The sequence below is a fragment of the Mercenaria mercenaria genome, chromosome 1 (genome assembly GCF_021730395.1).
Source record: "Mercenaria mercenaria strain notata chromosome 1, MADL_Memer_1, whole genome shotgun sequence".
NCBI lineage: Eukaryota > Metazoa > Mollusca > Bivalvia > Venerida > Veneridae > Mercenaria > Mercenaria mercenaria.
In genome coordinates, this window is record NC_069361.1 from 1,339,133 (window position 1) to 1,362,083 (window position 22,951).

The window sequence follows — 22,951 nt, forward strand, 5'->3', positions numbered from 1 at the left end:
GGCTCTCTTGTTTTTTTGAAATGGTCAAATGGAATTATAAAAGAAAATTTACAGAACTATTGTGGATAGATCTTTAGGCAAGGTGATAGGTTTATATTGATGCCAAACTGCAAATTACCTGCTTTAATGTCAGATCAGAAAGATGTCAAGTACCCCTATGTAGAGTGAAAATGATGATACTTAACATATTTTCATGATTAATGATTGTCTACAACAAAATGATTCTTGGTGAACAATTTAGAGCAACTCACTTCTGTTTGATTTTGTTTTACTGGAGGCACAACTTTGTTTAGAAACTTGGAATCTTTTCTAGTATATAGGCACTATCAATTTTGTTTTAATCGTTATAATAATATACACCTGAACTGTTTTTTAGCTCACCTGAGCACAAAGTGCTCAAAGGTGAGCTTTTGTGATCGCCCTGTGTCCGTCGTCCATCGTCTGTCCGGCCGTCGTCAACAATTTGACTGTTAACACTTTAGAGGTCACATTTTTGGCCCAATCTTAATGAAACTTGGTCAGAATATTACCCTCAATAAAATCTTGGACGAGTTCGATATTGGGTCATCTGGGGTCAAAAACTAGGTCACCAGGTCAAATCAAAGGAAAAGCTTGTTAACACTCAAGAGGTCACAATTTTGACCCAATTTTAATGAAACTTGGTCAGAATGTTAACCTCAATAAAATCTTGGAAGACTTCGATATTCGGTCATCTGGGGTCAAAAACTAGTTCACCAGGTCAAATCAAAGGAAAAGCTTGTTAACACTCTAGAGGTCACATTTTTGGCCCAGTCTTAATGAAACTTGGTCAGAATGTTACCTGTTATAAAATCTTGGACGAGTTCGATATTGGGTCATGTAGGGTCAAAAACAAGGTCACCAGGTCAAATCAAAGGAAAAGCTTGTTAACACTAGAGGTCACAATTTTGGCCCAATCTTAATGAAACTTGATCAGAGTGTTATCTACAATAAACTCTTGGACAAGTTCGATATTGGGTCATCTGGGGTCAAAAACTAGGTCACTAGGTCAAATCAAAGGAAAAGCTAGTTAACACTGTAGAGGCCGCATTTATGACTGTATCTTCATGAAACTTGGTCAGAATGTTAATATTGATGATCTAAATGTCCAGTTTGAATCTTGGTCATGTAGGGTCAAAAACTAGGTCACCAGGTCAAATCAAAGGAATAGCTAGTTTACACTGTAGAGGCCACATTTATGACCATATCTTAATGAAACTTGGTCAGAATGTTAATCTTGATGATCTTTAGGCCAGTAGGTCAGGTGAGCGATACAGGGCCTTCATGGCCCTCTTGTTCATGTTTAATCTTTAGACTAAATCTGATCATGATAAATCAAACATGAATATATGACTGGATGGGAGATAAAATCATTGATGTTGATGTTGATATTGTTTTTATTGTCGAGCCCGCTTCCAGAAGCGAAGACATAGTTGTCCAAATGGCTGTGTGGTGTATGTGCATGCGTTAGTGCATGCGTCCTTCTGGATTTGTTTGTCTGGACCATAACTTTGACATGCATAAAGCAGTCTTGTTTATATCTGGCATGAATATTAACCTCAGGGAGAAGGAGTGCCATGCACAAACCCCAGATTCCTATCTCAAAGGTCAAGGCCACACTTAGAGGTCAAAGGTCAGATACAAGAATGACTTTGTCAGGAGTATTTCTTTTTCATGCATAGAGAGATTTTGATGTAACTTGGCACAGTTGTTCACTATCATGAGACGGAGTGTCATGCGCAAGATCTTAGAATTACTTCCCTTTGTTGTTACTATAAATAGCTTATGTTGTAACTTTTTTATATGCCCGTTTGAAAAACGGGACATATTATGGGAATGCCCCTGGTGGGTGGTTGGGGGCGCGCAAAAGCCCTTGGCGGGCGAAAGCCGCAGAGTGGGCGGGCAGGCGGCGTCCACAGACTTTGTCCGGAGCATATCTTCTTCATGCATTTAGGGATTTTGATGAAACTTGGCACAGTTGTTCCCATCATGAGACGGAGTGTCATGCGCAAGAACCAGGTCCCTAGGTCTAAGGTCAAGGTCACACTTAGAGGTCAAATTCAAGAATGACTGTGCGGAGTATATCTTCTTCATGCATGGAGGGATTTTGATGAAACTTGGCACAGTTGTTCACTATCATGAGACGGAGTGTCATGCCTAAGAACCAGGTCCCTAGGTCTAAGGTCAAGGTCACACTTAGAGATCAAAGGTCAAGTTCAAGAATGACTTTGTCCAGAGCAGATCTTCTTCATGCATGGAGGGATTTGATGTAACTTGGCTCAATTGTTCATCATCATGAGATGGAGTGTCATGCGCAAAAACCAGGTCCCTAGGTCTAAGGTCAAGGTCACACTTAGAGGTCAAAGGATACAAGAATGAAAACTTTGTCCGGAGCATTTCTTCTTCATGCATGGAGGGATTTTGATATAACTTGGCACAAATGTTCACCACCACGAGACGGAGTGTCTTGCTTAAGAACCAGGTCCCTAGGTCTAAGGTCAAGGTCACAGAGGGCAAGGGTCAGATACAAGAATGACTTTGTCTGAAGCATTTCTTCTTCATGCATGGAGGGATTTTGATGTAACTTGGCACAATTGTACACCTTCATGAGACGAAGTGTCATGCGCAGGTCCCTTCTTTAGAATTACTTCCCTTTGTTGTTACTATAAATAGCTTGTATTGTAATTTTTTCATTACTAGTCGTAGGGAAAAATAGAGACCACTTTTTTGTAGTACAACATGCATGTTACATCCAATTCTGAGGTGTATTTTGACATATCTCTACCTAGTAAGGATTTTTGTGTGGACTTACAATTTTTTTTGGGGGATTTTATTTTTTTTTTTAAAGATTAACTTCCCTTAGTTGTTACTATAAATAACTTATATTGTAACTTTTTTATAATTGACCGTAGGCAAAAACCAAGACCACTTTTCTGTGGTACAGCATAGATGTTACTTTCAAAATTTAAGTGTATTTTAAGGTATCTCTACCTGGTAAAGGAGTTTTTATGTGGATTTAGAAAAACAAAATAAATTACAATAATTACTACCACAAAATTAAAATTCCATTTGCAAATACAGGTGCTAGTGTAAAGAAATTTGTTGTGACGGGCGTATATTGTGACATTCTGGCTCTCTTGTTATTACTGGTCGTAGGGAAAAATCAAGACCACTTTTCTGTAGTACAACATGCATGTTGCATCCAGTTTTGAGGTGTTTTTTTTTTTTTTTTTTAAAGTTTTACTACCCTTTGTTGATACTATAAATAACTTGTATTGTAACTTTTTGCAATCTTTTTTAATCGGCATTAATGTTTGGCTCAAGGAGTGTCATATACAACTCCCAGTCATTTTGACAGCTGGCGGGCTCGACATGTCAGTGGGCATCTAGTTGATATAGATTCTGATGAATATAAGCTACAGTGCTACCTTAGCAGTTACATTATATCATAGATTAGTGAGGCCATCTTCCTACATGTTTATAACTAAAGCTCAGTATTCTCAAGTTCATTTCTCAGCAGTTTAGTTTGTCATTACTAAAACAGAGCAGGAAAAGATCTGCACAAAAATTTAAAAATTCTGCTTATAAGTAAAAAAAGCACTAATGGCCTAAAACTTCCAAATATCATTAAGTACAGATGCCATCTAATCATGCTATTTTGAAAGCTTGTTTGCATTTGTTTATATAATTTTTCCACCATTAAATATGTACTTGTTGCAGAATCAGACATTGTTAGATATAAGTTTTATATCTCAAATACTGTCAAAATGGTACATGTGACTACCTGTATTAAGCGACTTCTTTTAAGTGACTGAATTAAATCCCTCCCCAATGTATTTACTATAGAAATACATCCCATTTTTCATTACATGTCTAGCGACAGCAGGAAACCAGCCCCAGCAAGGAAAATTTCCAGGAAAAGTATTTATTAAACGACCATGTACGAAATGTCTCACAACCATCTCATTGCAAATGTATACAGTTAGCCATTCTTACAGTGTAGCAAACAAACAGTTGCCATAGTCATCGGACTTAGGTTATGTTTGGTATTTTAAAACAAAATCTTGAACAAGATTTATCGCAGTTTCAAACTTGATGCGAGTAGTATATCAATGTATTTCTTCTTTCCTAAATTTACCAAATCTACTAAACCGTTTTACCGTTCTATTAAGAGACACATTTATGTGGTCCCTTGGGTGGTCTCTTATTACAATGTTGACTGTATATATATATGTATATATATATATGTTGAATAAGGTCATTGTTTGGAGTTCATTTGTGAACGAGTTATATCAAGAGGGCACATCAGAAAGACAGAAAAAAAGATTTTGTTAAATTGAGAAATATTATTTTGATTCTAAAATGATATCAAAGAGAGCTATCTACATCTAAATATTATCCACCAATATTTACCTGTTTGGTGTTGTATTTATATCCACCGTTCTGTTATGATGTTTGATGCTGTGACAGTATAACTGATATATAAGGATTTTGTTTCATAATATGGTCACACTTTCTGTCTTCTTTGATTAATAGAAAAAAGGGTTATATTAAAAAAATTTATTTTTGTTTAATTTAAAATATTGAGAGAAAAAAACAATGCCAGTGTCACCTTGAGAAATAGCAAAGAAGAAAAATGGAAATATACAGTTTTTGTAGAATGTTGATTTCAGTAAAAAAATAATATTCACATGTCAATAACTATATAAAAGGTGCACTTTTTCAAAATGCAGTTATAAGCATATTTTGAGAAATCTTCACTCTGGGCAGTGGTTTTAGTTCCAGGCCTGGCTTTAAGTTCCTTTTAGTTATAAAAAAACATTTAGATGCCATAGGGTCATAGTCACAGTTACAAAAATTATTTCCGCTCTGTAACTCTAACTAGGAATGAGATATTTTATAATGGAACTTGGTGTAGGGATTGCTTTTGTGGCTAATATTTTCAAGGTCTGTTGGTCAAGGTCACTGTTATTGAAAATAGAAGATGTCTGAACAGCCTGCTTTTCAAAGAATTTCAAGTCTTCATGTATAAATAAAGTTACAATTTTCTGTCAAATATTGTTCTATGACTTTGCTAAGATAAACATGTATTGAAGTTCTGTAATGACAGACATTATGTTGATATTGTCCCCATGTTGTACATTGTTTACAGTGGTGTTTGTGTAAAACAAGCAAACTAGCAGTTAATCTATTTAATCAGTAAGGATCAGTTCCATTAGTACTATCATTTTTCCTCTGTATTAATTTCTTATATTATTATTTACTTGTTGACAACAACATTCTTGCTTAAAGAAGCACAGTTTTTGTTTACTTGTTGACAACAACATTTTGTTTACTTGTTGAGAACAACATTCTTGCTTAAAAAAGCACATGTTTTATTTACTTGTTGACAACAAAATTCTTGCTTAAAGAAGCTCAGTTTTGTTGACCGATTGATTTTTATAACTGAATTGATTTTTTAACTTAATTGATTTTTATAACTGAATTACAGTTTCAGATTAGAAGCATTATTTGCATAAGTGATTGTTAGCATTATTTTGAAGTTTTCTTTAATTGCTTAATTATGTACTTTTCTATTACATGTGCATAAACAATATTTATTATTAAACTTTTGATAAGTTTGTACATCTTCTAAATTGTTTTTTAAACATACACATACTCCACAAGGTATTTCAAATAGCTGATACTGTGATGAAGTGTATTATTAAATCGAATAATGCATTGGATCTACATGTGATCTCAAAATCCCAATATTTCATAGGTCCCTCCAGTCTCCCAGTCAGAAGTTAATCCTCCTGTTATACCAGCATTTTGGAAAAATCAGTAGTCTGCCGCAAGGGATCATTTTTATCCATCATGTTTGTAAGAATCCTGAGACAAGCAAGGGAACCATGGTAACCTGGTATGGGAGAATGCAAGGTATAGACTTTATCTAAAACTCAACATACAGATCAGTCTTAAAACCATGCAGATCAGCAGTGTGTCAGTGACAACATTGTAATAACAGACTGCTAATCACTATTAATTGGTTGGTAAACAAAGAAAGTCACAGTTCACCAAACATTCGTTATTTACCATTTAATTTAGTTCTTGGGATCTGGAAATTTGCCTCCTGCTCCCAATGAAAAAGAGGATTGCTGGACATTAGCCCTCCACCCCATCCCCACTCCCTCAGTTGAAATGGTAGATAGGACATTTATTGCTGGCAACAATATCTTTATTTCTTACAATTTTGTAGTAGATAATTGCCATATTAATAAAGTTTCTATGTTAAAAAAAAACATTGCAGAATTTAAAAAATTATAATATCGTTATGAGCACTTTTCTTACTCAATAATAAGTTATCATTTATCATCAATTTTATATCAAGAAAACAGTTGTTTTTAATCCCCCGCCATGACTGGTGGGGTGTTATAGGAATGGTCTCCATCCTTCCGTCCGTCCTTCTGTCTTTCGTCTGTCCGTAACACTTTTGTGTCCGCTCCATATCTCCCTAAACCTATTGAAGGATTTTTTATGAAACTTGGGTCAAATGATCCCCTCATCAAGACAATATGCAGAACTCCATGAGTCAGCCTTGTTGGGTCAAGGTCAAGGTCACAACTCAAGGTCAAAGGTTTAAGCCTTCCAGTTTGTGTCCGCTCTATATCTCCTAAACCCCTTGAAGGAATTTTATAAAACTTGTGTCAAATGATCACCTCATTAGGATGATTTGCAGAACCGATGTGTCATCTGTGCCAGCTCTAGGTCAAGGTCATAACTTAGGGTCAAAGGTTTGAGCCTTCCATTTTGTGTCCGCTCTGTATCTCCTAAACACCTTGAAGGATTTTCATCAAACTTGGGTCAAATGATCACCTCATCAAGATGATGTGCAGAATTCATGAGTCAGGCATGTCGGTTCAAGGTCAAGGTCACAGCTCAAGGTCAAAAGTTTACCCTTCCACTATGTAATAATTTGTAATAAAACAATAAACAACACTGTTATATTTACAGGTATATATGACTAAAACATTTGTGGGTGTATGTGTTGAGAGGAGGTGGGCAATGATATATCTACCATTTGGATTCGGGTGGGGGCAAATGTCTTGAAGTCAGTTTTTTCATTGGGGGACAGATGTGCTACAACCTTGGTTCTTCATTAATCCTTGCTTATTTTTCAAGGTACAGGCATATTGTCAGCTTCCCATTTTATACACCCGTTTGAAAAACGGGACATATCATGGCAGGTGGCATCCATAGACTTTGTCCAGAGATTATCTTCTTCATGCTTGGAGGGATTATGATGTAACTTGGCACAATTGATCACCATCATGAGACGGAGTGTCATGCACAAGAACCAGGTCCCTAGATCTAAGGTCAAGGTCACAGAGGTCAAAGGTCAAATTCAAGAATGACTGTCCGGGGAATACCTTCTTCATGCATGGAGGGATTTTGATGTAACTTGGCACAATTGTTCACCATCATGAGACGGAGTGTCATGTATAAGACCCAGGTCCCTAGGTCTAAGGTCAAGGTCATTTAAAGGTCAAAGGATACAAGAATGAAAACTTTGTCAGGAGCATTTCTTCTTCATGCATGGAAGGATTTTGATGTAATTTGGCACAAATGTCCACCACCATGAGACAGAGTGTCATGAACAAGAACCAGGTCCCTAGGTCTAAGGTCAAGGTCACAGAGGCCAAAGGTCACATACAAGAATAACTTTGTCTGGAGCATTTCTTCTTCATGCATGGAGGGATTTTGATGTAACTTGCCACAATTGTACACCACCATGAGACGGAGTGTCATGCGCAAGAACCAGGTCCCTAGTGTAGAATTGCTTCCCTTTGTTGTTACTATAAATAGCTTATATTGTAACTTTTTTATTACTGGTCGTAGGGAAAAATCGAGACCACTTTTCTGTAGTACATCATGCATGTTACATCCAGTTTTGAGGTGTATTTTTTTACCTATCTCTATCTGGTAAAGATTTTGGTGTGGACTAAGAATTTGTTGGTTTTTTTTGTTGTTTTTTTAAAGATTAACTTCCATTAGTTGTTACTATAAATAACTTATATTGTAACTTTTTATAATTGACCAAACGGAAAAACTAAGACCACTTTCCAGTGGTACAACATAGGTGTTACTTTCAAATTTTAGGTGTATTTTAAGGTATCTCTACCTGGTAAGGAGTTTTTTGTGGACTTCGAAAAACAAAAGAATTATAATAATTACTACACAACCACAGGATTAAAATTCCATTTGCAAATACAGGTGCTAGTGTATATTTGCTATGACGGGCGTATATTGTGACATTCTGGCACTCCTGTTAAATTCAGCAACAATGTTGTTTGCAGTTGAAGCATTTGATAAAGGGAAATAATATACCTTTCTTCATTTTAGAATTTCATTCAAAGATACATTATAAAAAAAGTGGTTTCTTTGAAATAGTTTATGTTTTATGTATAAATTAATGAATGCCAAACTTTATAAACTTTATAAACTTTGAAGATGGTAATGTAAAAGCTGTACATTAAGTGGGTAATATCCCTATCCACTGACAAAGAAATTTGACTGAAAGTGTTTAAATAGAAAGTTTTGGTAATGGTGAAACTTTGCACTAATATTAAATTATCAAAACTTATATCTGCATGTCAGACAAATAAAGGAAACAAGGTCATTCTTATAATATCTCTAGTCTGCCTCACTTCTTGATTTACAAAAATTTCCCGTTTCAATCACTCCAGTCCAGGCTATGATAGTCCCAGGATACCAAGGTTATAATACAATTAAATAATACATTTTGGGTACTAAACTTGTGTCAAAGTCGTTATTACTAAAGTTGGAACATGGGTAATTGACATATAGACAGGGATTTGGTTACATCGAGGCATGTAGACTCATTTGGAACATGGTTAACTGACATAAAGACCGAGATTTGGTTGTATCGAGACTTGTAAAATCAGTTTTGAACATGGTTAACTGACGTGAAGACCGAGGTTTGGTTGTATCGAGACATGTAGACTCAGTTTGGAACATGGTAAACTGACGTAAAGACCGAGATTTGGTTGTATCGAGACATGTAGACTCAGTTTGGAACATTGGTAATTGACATATAGACAGGGATTTGGTTGTACCGAGACATGTAGACTCAGTTTGGAACATGGAAAACTGACGTAAAGACCGAGATTTGGTTGTATCGAGACATGTGGACTCAGTTTGGAACATGGAAAACTGACGTAAAGACCGAGATTGGTTGTATCGAGACATGTAGACTCAGTTTGGAACATGGGTAATTGACATATAGACAGGGCTTTGGTTATATCGAGGCATGCAGACTCAGTTTGGAACATGGTTAACGGACGTAAAGACCGAGATTTGGTTGTATCGAGACTTGTAGACTCAGTTTGGAACATGGTTAACTGACGTAAAGACCGAGATTTGGTTGTATCGAGACATGTGGACTCAGTTTGGAACATGGTTAACTGACGTAAAGACCGAGATTTGGTTGTATCGAGACATGTAGACTCAGTTTGGAACATGGATAATTGACATATAGACAGGGCTTTGGTTATATCGAGGCATGCAGACTCAGTTTGGAACATGGTTAACTGACGTAAAGACCGAGATTTGGTTGTATCGAGACTTGTAGACTCAGTTTGGAACATGGGTAATTGACATATAGACAGGGATTTGGTTATATCGAGGCATGTAGACTCAGTTTGGAACATGGTTAACTAACGTAAAGACCGAGATTTGGTTGTATCGAGACTTGTAGACTCAGTTTGGAACATGGGTTATTGACATATAGACAGGGATTTGGTTATATCGAGGCATGCAGACTCAGTTTGGAACATGGTTAACTGACGTAAAGACCGATATTTGGTTGTATCGACTCAGTTGGAACATGTGTAATTGACATATTGACAGGGATTTCGTTTTATCGAGGCATGTAGCCTCAGTTTGGAACATGGTTAAATGACGTAAAGACCGAGATTTGGTTGTATCGAGACTTGTAGACTCTGTTTGAAACATGGTTAACTGACGTAAAGACCGAGATTTGGTTGTATCGAGACTTGTAGACTCAGTTTGGAACATGGTAAACTGACGTAAAGACCGAGATTTGGTTGTATCGAGACTTGTAGACTCAGTTTGGAACATGGTAAACTGAAGACAGAGATTTTGTTGTTGCGAAACTTGTAGACTCTGTTTGGAACATGGTAAACTGACGTAAAGACTGAGATCTGGTTGTATCAAAACTTTTTGACTCTGCCTGGAACATGGGTAACTGACATAAAGACCGAGATTTGGTTGTATCTAGACTTGTAGACTGTCTGAAACATGGGAAGCTGAAATAAAGACCAAGATTTTGGTTGTATCGAGACTTGTAGACTCAGTTTGAAACACGGATAGCTTGTATAGAGACCAAGGTATGGTTGTTTTTGGGGTTAGTTTGGCCAGTATCAAGGTAAATGTAACTGAATACAGAAAGTGCTCATCCTAAATATATATTTTCAGTGGAAGATATCAGTTCAATAACCATAACTTTATCTTGAACATTTTTCGAATTATCCACAGACTGCTCTTTTACTCGATATGTTCTCTACATTATTCGTTTAGCCATCTTTTGTGCTTTGCTGTCTTTTTGTTGAGATAGAATGACAGACGACATGTACTCTATGTCTCTTTCCATTTGCTTATGTTCGAACAAATGGTCCCAACCGTACATAGCAACGGTATCTTCAAGCCTGTTAAATTGGTCAACTGTGACCTCTGATCTTATTGTCGTGTCTGCTCCAAGAATTTTGGCCGCTAACCAGTTTTTTCCTTGAATACTAAGTGTCAACGGGGTCATACCTTGAAAATCAAGCTCAAATGCTGAACATCCGCTTTTCAAGAGAATATTTAGCAGTACCAGCAACGACTGTGCCATGGGTGGATCATCGATATATAAATAACCTTGAGAGTACACGATTGGCGCCAATCTGTTGCAAAGCACGTGCAGTGGTGTTTGTCCCCGACCATTGCGTATGTTAACGCTTGCTTCGAGTTTAAGCATTCGTACAAGGCATTCGTGCTCCTCTCCAAATCTTTTTGTCCCACGTTGGCTTTCTCTCTTGATGTCTGCAGTGCTGTCGCCATATTTTTCTAGTTGTGTGAAGACGCCAAATAGAGACAGGCCGTCTGTATTACTGTTAAAGTTGGTAACCTCTTCCGGGTCAATAGCCTCGTCGGAAACCAGCAAATGGAGTGGCGTATTTCTTTGCCCGTCCTGAACATTAATGCTCCTACTGTCATGGTGATGTAGATGCTCAACCAGTTTCCAGTTATAATTCCATGCTGCATAATGAATTGCCTGTCTACCAAACTTGTCGGCAATGTGAACTTTTGCATGTCGGCTCAGTAAAAACTTACACATATCGGTATGGTTATTGACGCTGGCCAGAATCAGTGGGGTCATTCCAGTTTTGCTCTCTGCGTTTCTTTGCGCATGCCTTGTCAGCAGATATGAAGCAACGTCTCCACGGTTGAAAGCACATGCCAAAGACAGCGGCGTAAATCCTAAAGAATCGCTCGCGTTTACGTCTGCACCGGCATGTTCTACAAGGTACTTTACCGCTGACAGATGTCCCTGTTGCGCCGCCATCATCAAGGGCGTGGTATTCATGAAGAAACCGACGTAATTCTCTTTTCCATAAAATTCTCCACATTTCGGTTTCGGTTCTTTCAATAGTTTTGGACCGTCAGCAGTAGGAATGTCCACGCCAACAGATAATTCGGGTCTACCTCGGTCTTTCACGATACGCTTGATAGAGACATGGTCGCCGTAAAAAGCAGCATAATGGAGATCTGATACGTCGTCATATAACTGCCGCCAGTCTGCAACGGATCAAAGGATTCTATAATTACTATTTATTATGCCACATGTCGAATTGTCTTTAATAAAACTATTTCATGCACTGTCTAAACTTGAGGCGCTTTCTTTTTAAAATCGATAAAATTTAGTTGTTTGTTTAAATGTATATAACTACTTACTAGGTGAGAAAACGTGGTCCCAAATGTGGACGAGTGATTACTGATTCAAGACCGCGGTAAGTGTTGTCTTGGCTGAAACATTTTGGTTTATTTTGAAAACTTTAATGGTACTTTGCTAAATATCTCGCGACCATTTAAGATATTAAGATCCATAGCACATTCAATTAGTACCGCACACACACACGCACGCACACACAAATTTGAAAGTTTGTCAAAGGTACATCAGTCCTGACCTTTTATGTTGAGGAGTACAGTTAAGTAAGCAAGCTGACTCATCAATTTATAATAAATATTCTTAAAGTAACTTACTTTTAACTAAAATTTGATCATTCCCTTGATAGAGCCTCAATCTATTTAATTCATTTGATATCATTGCCATCTGGATTGCTCTCGTTAGTGCCCTGCCCTCGTTACAGCCTTCATGCTCGGTTTCAGTTTCAGGGACGATATTTGTCCCTCTGTGTAGACGTTTAGCAGACTTTCTGTTTCCTCTTCCCATATCTGATTTACTGCAAATAAGCACATGAGTTTGAAGAGGGTTGCCAAGATAGTTTAAGATAAATTATAAGCCGGAGATAAAAGATGAAGTATAGCGCCAATGCTTAATGCCAAATACGTTAATGCGAGCCACCGTATGCCAAATACCAAATACTTAAAACTTAATGTCAAATATTTAATTGTGAAATGCATTTGTATATGTTTAACTTGACTGGTCAATAATCTGTCTGTCTATGATTATTCTTTAGTCATGTTCTACCAGTCTGGTATTTTTACCGGTTATGAAGCTGTTACCGCAGCAACTGAGACATGGCTAATTCACCCACTTCATGGGGAGCGCTTTAATTAAGTTCAACTCAACAACAAACGCTTCAAACTCAGCATTTTATTTGACATTCAGTATTTGAAATAATGCAAAATTCTGCAATTATCGCACTGACATTTTGGGGCGTATGATGGAGGGAAAGATGGATGGCGAAAGCTTCCTATTATCTGGATTTAACTTTTTTAATAAGTCTTGAGGCAAGGTTGAACAAGTTTGTATAGAAGAAATATACTAGTTACTAGTACTGCAGAATTTATATAAATTTTCATCATGTATGTTAAAGGGACTAACCCACACATTTAAGGCGAAAAATAATTTCTCTCAAAAAGCGAATACTCTGAAAATGATTGGTAGTACAAACTTATTGACATGACTTTTGCAAGATATTCAACAATATTGTGCAGAAGGTAGTAAACCGTTGCAACGCTTTTGAAATAATACAGAAAATTCTCATTCTTTTTGCACTTTTACCAATATCTTACATTCATTTTCACCCACTTTATCATTTTCAGTGTCATATATACACATTTTATGCCAAACTTGGTGGAAACAAACATGTTGAAAAATTTAAAACACATCACAATTATGATTTTAAACAAAAGGGAAAGAAAGAAATAAAATCCTTACCTTTAATACTATTTTCTACGAACGACCGAACAGTGTAACTGTAGAGTAGCCTTTCACTACTTTTATCACTTACCGCGTTTTCTCATATAATACGTTAAAACATTTTCGACTTCATTTAAAAGAGATAATCAATATGTATATATAAAATAAGGTACATAATACAAGTTACGAAATTTATGTTTGGTTAACAAAAGATGTTTAGTTGCCTTTCCCTAAGGTTAAACAAGATTTTTGAAGCATAAAAAGGAAAACAATCTTGAAAATCCTGTTTGGGGAGTTTAATTGTGTATTTCTCTCAGTTTAAGAGATAAAGACTTGTTATTTTAATGTTAACAGATGACGCCGCAAAATGAGATCAGTGTCCCGAGTGATTTCTGTACTAGATTACTCATTAATAATAATAAAAATGAATTACAATCTAGCATAACATTTGTCAACTATAGGTTGAAAATTTTGTATATTGACGCCTGAAACGCGATAATTCAAAAACATACCAGACGTCTTTGAGGTTTTATCTTTAACATTGCCATTTTTCTATTTTTGAAAAAAGGCAAAATACATACCAACAAAATGAAAACAAGAAGAAGGAGAAGAAGAAAAAACAGCAGGAGCAGAAAGTTAATAAATGAATAAATGAACAAATAAAATATTGCTAATAATGGTTGGAAAACTGCGGATATTTCTGATAGAACTATATGTATCATGTTTTCTAAATCAAAACACAATACTTTCTTTTTAATAATTGATGAGCCAAAATAATGTTATTATAAACTGATATAAATTATGATATCATAGACTCTATGTGGTAAAATTCCAATATTCTAAATTCGTATCTTGGGTGCTATCTATGCTTCATAATCGAGACAATTTGTCTCTCCCGGCGAAAGGAACAGAACAGAACATACATTTATTACCGATTTGTACAATAAGTACATCACCGAAAATTACATAAATAATACAAATATATACAGAGTCACAATGGCAATATTAAATTATTCTTACAGATACTATTGAGAGGATGAACTGTAATTAATTATAAGTAATTGCAGTTCTATGAGATAATGCAAATTTTATATAACATGCTAAGTTTTTTAGTGTATTCTTATTAATAGTATTCAGCAGATCTATAAATTTACTAACGCTTGGCCTTACATAGTAGAATCGTTTAATGTATTTTTTGTGTAATATCATTTTAACAAGGACATACTAGTATAAGTATGAAATGATATTCGCCTTCCAAATCATGTGTATTACAGTAAGTTCCTAACAACTCTATTTATACCATACTACCAGTATGAATACGTAGAGAGTGAGAAGTTAAAAGATTTGTATACAATGTTATTACCTGCAGGTATATTGGAATGCAACAAGTAGTGTAGCACATGGGGAATGGGTGCATGATATCACGTGATTTTTTACCGATATGTGATTGGTTTATCGCTTTTATGGAACGCCGTTTTCGCAATATAGCTGGCAAGCTATATGATATATAGAGAAATGCTTGTGATCTGAATTCCTCATTCATTATTTCATATAATTTATTCAAACTTTCAGCAATGATCAATATTGATACTTAGTTGTGCATATGAGATTTTTTAAATGCTCTTTAATTTCCTAGATTATGGTTCTGTGTTGTTTTGCTCTATATGTCAACGACGTCCAGGTGAAGGCATGAGTCACATTTGTGATAGCTCTAGTAAAGTGTTTCAATAGTCAAGGAATGTGACCAGCTGAGCTAAAAGCTATGTTATACGTGAAAGGGACTTGAAATATAGTAAATTTTGCTCAAAACAATGACTTTCAGAATTAAGAAATACCAAAGAGCTATAAAAATAATTTTTTAGATTAGATTAAAAATAGATTATCTCCTGTTGCGATTCTGTGTATTTCATACTTCTTTGGAAATACATATTTCATAGATCTACTTGTACAACATGTAGAATGGAGTAATATTTCCTACACTAAAGCGTAATGGTATGATAAAAATAAGCTCGCTATTCACCCATAAGTTACTTCTTAGACTATGGTCACACAAACATCAATAACAATTTCTGGTCTGTATAACTTCTGGCCGCAGGAAATCTTTCGATTAAGAAGAAGTAAAAATGACTTACTATTTACAACAGCTGGATCATTCCAAACATAGTTAAAGCCGTACTTACATAGACCATTTTCGTCACAATAGCTAGTTATTCTTTTATTCATAACAGAAGTAAAAATCTTTGATAGCCAACTTACTTAAGTTATTCCTCGATAGTCATTTACATTGTTTTTATCTCCCTTTTTGTGAAGAGGAACGATTACTCTTTCAGTCCAATTATCTGGAAAGTATCCGCTATCATGTATTTTATTAAATATATCACATAAATGAGACGACAAAATGTCTACTGACTCGATAAGATATTCACTTAATAAAAAAGTCATTTCCAAATGCCTTTCCTCATTTCAGTGATTTTACAGCATCTACAATTTCATTAACAGATATTGGCTGATCTAAAACTCCATCAGCATCATCAGTACAATCAAAATCATGAGTAGAAGAAATTTCTTCAGACGCCATATTTACACGGTTCGCATACATATATCTTAATAGTTTGGCATTAGCTTTGTTACAAATAGAGTGTAACAAACAGATCAGAAGTATTATCAATAGCGCAATTTATAAATGAGATATTTATAAAGTAAAAGTGGTGAATGTGACGAAGTGGTGACTTTGTATTTATTTATGTCATCCTCACTATATGTACTAAACGTACTGCTCACGGCTAAGGGGTGTTCGTCAAGTATTTGTGAGTTCTTGAAATTCGGGTTGAACCAATAAATGACTGCAACTGCAAGTAAGATTATCAAAGATAATATTTATTTGATACAAATGTATGTCCTTATGGAAGGATAAACATATGGCAAGTGCCAATGATGCATTCAATAACAAAACAATAGAATGATAATATACAATGCTATTATGATAACTAAAGATATAAAACTATTTAAAATGTCACATTACAATGTTATCTTATTGAGGAAGACCTAAGTTAAAATAATGAACAATCACTAACCTGCAAGTAAGATTATCAAAGATAATATTTATTTGATACAAGTCAAATGTATGTCCTTATGGAAGGATAAACATATGGCAAGTGCAATGATGCATTGCACTTGTCCAGATCATCGACTCATAAGGGCATAGTGCACGGTTAGCATGGATAAGTAGAGGGGAATATAATAGGATTAACGGGAGAACTGTTATGGTGATATATAGGCCAAATAAGAAGTAAAGGGAATACTGTATGATGAATATATATATATCTTAAAGCTGTCATTTTACGACATAAAGGAATGAACATTAAAATGAAAAACAACAACCACTTTATTCATTTTATTTATATATATATATTGTAATGTTACCCTATGACAAATGTTAATATTTCACGATGAAGTTTTGTTTTTGATTTGCATGCAAACTGTTTGTTGTTTTTGTTTATAAAGTTACATTTGTACAGGTGACATGACATTTTTAACAGACAAAATGTAAATTCTCTGCTTTACCCTTGCTCTGTGGTACACAATAGTTGCCATAAAACAGAAAATAAACCTACCAATATCCGCCCCCACCAGACGTCCCAAGGCTTTGATTATTTCTTAGGATAATACTAAAAAGATAACGGACAGTATTTAAAGCGTAAACTGGGTGGGATCGCGGGGCGAAAACTCGCCAATCAGCGAGGGCGTAGGATGAAAATAGCGCTATTAATAGCACATAATGCCGGACAGGGCCGCTAAATAGCGTGTTTTTCGTAGCGCGACACCTTCATTAACATTACTTAATTAACACGAGATTTAAGATGTTTAAATGGCGGGAGTTCGGGGTGGTAATCGAGATTTACGGAAGGTGTGTGTGTGTGTGTGTGTGTGGGGGGGGGGGGGGGGGGGGGGGGGGGGGCGATAACTTGCATAACAAGGGAGACGCAGGACGAAAACACACTAATTACCGGGGCATATATTTTTCATATGGTAAAAGATGAAAATTAAGAGACATTATAGCGGGGTCGCGGAGTGAAAAGACGCAAATTAGCGTTCTGTTTACGTACAGTTTTCGCCTCGCGACCCCGTCTTCCGAATTTTAAAATTTCGACTTTTCGCCCAGTGTTCACGCTGATCACCCAATTTTAGTCCTGCGAATTAACGCTCCGCGCCTCCGCCATTTAACATTTAAACTTTTTCAGTCTTTCTTGTGATTTCGCCTGGCGGAGTAACGGGGTGAAAAGTCGACATACCATAGCCGACGAAGAAATTTAGTTTGGTGTAAAACTTCATCGTATAAAAAGCCATTAAAGTTTCTAAAATATTGCCTTTGATAAAAAGAAACTCGCATGCTTATTGATGAACAAAATTTGCTCCAATTATCAAAATGGGGCTTCAAAGGTCGCAGACTTAGAAACAATTGCCCTTCATCGCAGTGAGTTAGATACCTCCCTTTGAGTGTAGAATTATTCATGTGCAGAAGCCATCCAGCTGACTGACGGAAGGCCGTTTGCTCTATCCAGGTGACCCCCCCCCCCCATACCCCCAAACAATCCCGTAGGCATACCTGGGGATCTTCCTCCACCATCAAAAGCCCATAGTATGTCCTAAATTGTGTCGGCGTGACTCTATAATCTCAACAAAAACAAAACAACTTACGAACGTTTTATTATGAGACAAACTCAGTTTGGAACATTCGTGGATCTACAGCTTATTTTTTCTGAGAGGGCTGTTAATAAATTCATATTGTCCTTCCGAATCGAGCAGTTTGCTTGTATTTCGATAAAGTGATAAACCATTGCATCTGAGTTGATTTAGTCATACAAGCGAGTTATATGTTCAGGCTAATGAAAAGCCAAGCTGCAATACTGGTTAATCTATTTGTAAAAACATGAAGTCTACGAAAAAATCCTGCAACGAAATATGTGCACTTACCAAAATGAGTGATGAAAATATATACCTTAATTTATTATTTCACGATTTAATTCGGTTTATGGCAAGCTTTGGAAGTTCAATAAACGAGTATAAATTCCAAATTTAAGGAAAACCCCATTATGGTAAACCCTATTTGACACTTTCTGTGACATCCTCCACGCAGAAATATTGTCAAACAATCATACTACTACATCTACTGTACCGATAAGGGAAGTAAGACTGTGTTGATCATTAACTTATTACAACAAAGAGTATAAATATTTTTACTTTTGTAACAGTAACGTTGCCTGCCAATGGACAAAATGCACAACCATTGTAGTGATCAGAAGTTCAGAACATAAATGTTGTGGCTCGTCTACTCTTTAATCTGTCATTTTTCATTCGGTCTGTGTTGATCGCACTGATATCACCCTTAGTCGCACGGCGTACAGACAGGTTGGGAAGCGTTAAATTTGACTTCTCTTTTAATCGGTTTTTAGTAACAAACTCTTTTTTCGCAGTGATTGGTGGTAAACTGAAATGAACTGGGGAAGGTGCGGTAAAAACATCCTCCTCTGAATACTCACTGGGCGTACATACACCGGAATCGTTTGGACTTTCAATGTCATTTAATCGCAGTTGTTCAACCCGTAAATTCGGGGTCCTACTATGCTGCACCAAATCATTTTCTGATTGCTTTTTACTTGTTGTAATGTCCAGTTTTTCAACGTTTTGTCTTTCGTGTTGTACCTTTTTGGCTACTTGAAGATTGTCTAAGAAAGCTTCAATTCTGTTCGGTACTGCTCTATGGAAAAACGTTCTTGTTAAAGGATTTTCTCTTTTCAGATATGGATTTTTCCTGTCCTTTGACATTATCATATTAAACTGCATTTTTGCATCGTCTTCTTCCAGAATTTTCCCCATACTTTTACCATCTCGAAGGTGCTGTTCCACCTTCTTCTGTCTGCGATATTTTGGATGTTTTCGCTCGATTACATTATCAACTTCTCTTCGTAATGAATCAAGTTTTTCTCCATTATATACTCCGTACGGATATTCCTCACTATCCTCCCAAAATGACTGCTCCCTTCTCGATTTTAGTACTTTCTGCGTCCCCCTTACCCGTGCTAAGTTCTTCTTAAGGCGTGTACTTCTAACGTGAAATTTCCCGTCTAAACTTTTCTGTGCCTTATTCAAACTCTTGACATACACGTCAAGATTGTCTTTCATTTTTCCCGTACTAATGATTGATGATTTCCTGTTCCGGTTCAACTGTTTTCCAAGGGCTTTGAGACGGGGCTCATCCATATCTGGTAGGACGTTAACGGACATCTTTCGGCGTTACTTCAATGTATTCGCGCCTTTTCTCGGGTCTATTCTTTGTGGTACAACCCAGTTGTACACAACACAACAGTTTAAGAACTAGTTCCACTGTAAAATAGAAAGCAAAATTAAGTAATAGAAAAAGCTGCAATAAAACACAAGTAACATGACGTCATTTTTGTGGATCTTATTTATGGAACACCACATTTCATGTTATCATGTCAGAGCGTGATATCAACTTGTCAAACCAGTGTCTTATTATGTTAAAAAGCTATATGTTGTTATGCCAAAGCGTGGTGTTAACTTGTCGAAACAGTGTCTTATTATGTTAAAAAGCTATATTAATTTGTCCAAGTGTGGTGTCAACTTGTCTAAACAGTGTCTTATTATGTGAACTAGCCATATTATCATGTCAACGTGTGATCTTGTCTACAGAGCGTTATACTATGATAAAAAGCTATGTTATGTTCTTATATATTATATATTATATTATTATATATTCAAGTATTGTATGATCCTGTCTACAGAGCGTGTTATTATGTTAGAAATCTATGTTATCTTGTTAAGTTACCGTGTTATTTTGTCTATCGCTATGCTATCTTGTCAAAAGGCGGTGTGATCTTTCGTTACAAATCTATGTTAGCTTGTCAAATTGTGGTGTTAACTTGTCGAAACAGTGTATTATTATATTAAAATGTTATGTCATCATGACAAAGTGCGATGTTAATTCGTCGACATAGTGTCATATCATGTTAACTAGGCATGTTATCATGTCAAAGTGTGATGGTAACTTGTCAAAACAGTGTTTTTTATGTCAAAAAGCTGTGTCATTTTGTTAAAATATTATCTGATCTTGACCACCTTTTAAACATAATAATACGCTCAGTAGAAAAGATCACACGTCACCTTGACATGATAAGATATGATTTTGACATAACAACACACTGGCATGTTTAATATACTTGAAGACGATAACATGGCAAGTTAACATAAGGAAACACTGTTTTGAGAAGTTAACACCACAGCATAGTTTCTTAACATAATAGTGTGGCGTTCCAAACTTATTGGTGGCTTCAATTTGAATATGTTTCAAATTGACTTAATTTTGAAGCACGTAATTTTCATTCAGCACAATATACGTCTATAAGTAATTTATCTTTTTATTCAAAATGTGTAAACTGATGCCTTAAATTTGCATCGCGATTAAAAATATTAAATATCAGTGATCGAAAATCAGTAGATGACATCACCGAAAAATATGAATTCTTGATCAAGTGTTTATTATACTCGTTTTTGATCTATGTGCTCAGGTCGGGAATAGTACATTATGTTTAACCAATGTTTACATATATAATAAGTAATACCTTATTTCAGTAGTCCATTTTTGATTCCAGGAAAAAGGTACACTACAACAGACATACATAACGTCTTGCTTACTCCAGTTTGCAACTTAATAACTCCACATTTTAATACAAAATTTCAGTGCGGCGCCTTCTTTTCTTTTCTTTATTGTTAATAATTCGAGAGCACTCACCTTAATTTCAATAACAATTCAGGATTTAATTATTCAAAATGTTGCATTTTAAATCTCAAATGCAATTTAAGCACGTAGTTTAAATCTTTTGATAACGTCACATAAGATTAATCGTTTAATCGAGTTAATTTGATAAAAGATAAAGGTATGCTAATTCGTTAAGTATTTTGTTTATTGGGTCACATAAAGTTTTTTTTCCATTTTCTTTTCATTTAAATGGGGAAAATGCCAATTACAGTATAATTTGTTTAATTCATTCATTTGGACTCAACATCAACATGATATTATATTTCTGCTGTATCATTCATTTCCTCTCAAGGACCATATTGTGCGAAACAGTAAGAGATAATAGAAAAATACTGCAAGTATATATCTTTTTTGGGCATATCTTTGGTAAACTATTAAGAGCATCGTCTTTTTCTTGGGTTATATCTGTCTAACATGGCAATATAGTAATGTAGTAAGGTTGAGTATAAGGGTGCACTTTATAGCGACGTAGTAGTGTCCGCCTAAGTTTGAGAGGTCCAGGGTTAGGGCTGAAATATTTTCAGTCATGTAACATTGGCGTCCCATAGAGGTTCAAATTCATAGAATTCGAAGACGAATTCTAAATAGAGGGGGTGTATGTAGTAGGATTGAGTGTAAGGGTGCACTTATACTTCCTTGCTGTTGAGCTAGCTTTTATAGCGGCTTGGTAGAGTGTCCGCCTTAGGCGTGAGAGGTCCGGGGTTCGGTTCCCGGTCAGGGCTCTGTTGCAGTAATACCCGTCAAACAACCAGAAATAAAAGATTTAGCATTTCACTGTTGCGATCGTATACGGTTTAATTTTATACCCTATAATATGTAGGAACGTTGAACATAATGGCGCATATTTCTGACCTAAGGGTCGCGAACATATTCGCGTTATCTAGACAAATATCGAGACAATTATCTGGTCATTTAGTCAACCTTTGCGAGTTTTACAGTAAGATGTCAGAACACTGTCATCAGTTGAAATCATTGATACTTATGTACCATCAATTCGCAGTACTGAATGAAAAAAAAACCACACGCTTGCCTGCTTTTTAAAATGGTGAGAGAAAGTCCGAATCAGATAAATAATGGAGAATTAACGAAATATGATCTTATTCAATAAATGTCAATCAGATTTTGATCATGCAATGGATTTGTACGAAACTTTAACAACTGATCAATTTCATTATATGCTTAATACCTTTAAGATTTTCACTGGCGGTATTTTCAGAGTCAAAGATTTGTATTCACAATTGTAATATTTATCCGAAATTATTAGAAAAGCAAGTTTGTAAAATTATTTTTACCTCTCCATGTCTACCAAGATAGAATTGTGAAGGTTCAGACCCAATATTTATGAAATGTAAAACTGGAAATGATATGTATATACTGTACTAAAGAAACAGTCCCCTTTATAGATTCTTTCATAACAAAGGTTTGATGGTTGTGACCGGGGGTGAGGCGAGGGTATGATAAAATTTCATAAAAATGATACAAAAGGGCCATGATGGTCCTAGATCGCTCCCCTTGAGTTTCTGAGCTTAAACAGGCTAGAGAATATGCAGCTTTGGAAGAGGACCCATATTATGCTACACGTGTCGAGCAGAAGTCGATTACATGTCATTGCGACAGATGACTAACCATCCAAACACTATATGCTTCTT

The 22,951-nt window shown here is 35.9% G+C and overlaps 2 protein-coding genes across 2 annotated transcripts; both read right to left on the reverse strand.

The window, feature by feature from the left end:
• Positions 1-10,489: 10,489 nt before the first annotated feature.
• Positions 10,490-12,532, reverse strand: LOC123545829 (ankyrin repeat, PH and SEC7 domain containing protein secG-like). Its single transcript, XM_045332137.2, has 2 exons — positions 12,343-12,532; positions 10,490-11,877 (listed from the first exon to the last, which is right to left on the reverse strand). The coding sequence occupies exons 1-2, from the start codon at positions 12,530-12,532 to the stop codon at positions 10,601-10,603; spliced, it is 1,467 nt and encodes a 488-aa protein (XP_045188072.2). The 3' UTR covers positions 10,490-10,600.
• A 6,184-nt stretch (positions 12,533-18,716) lies between these two features.
• Positions 18,717-21,279, reverse strand: LOC123545831 (uncharacterized). The gene is made up of 2 exons (XM_045332140.2): positions 21,106-21,279; positions 18,717-19,849 (listed from the first exon to the last, which is right to left on the reverse strand). Exon 2 carries the CDS (start codon positions 19,748-19,750, stop codon positions 18,770-18,772), a length of 981 nt encoding a protein of 326 aa, XP_045188075.1. The 5' UTR covers positions 19,751-19,849; positions 21,106-21,279; the 3' UTR covers positions 18,717-18,769.
• Between the last annotated feature and the right edge of the window lie 1,672 nt (positions 21,280-22,951).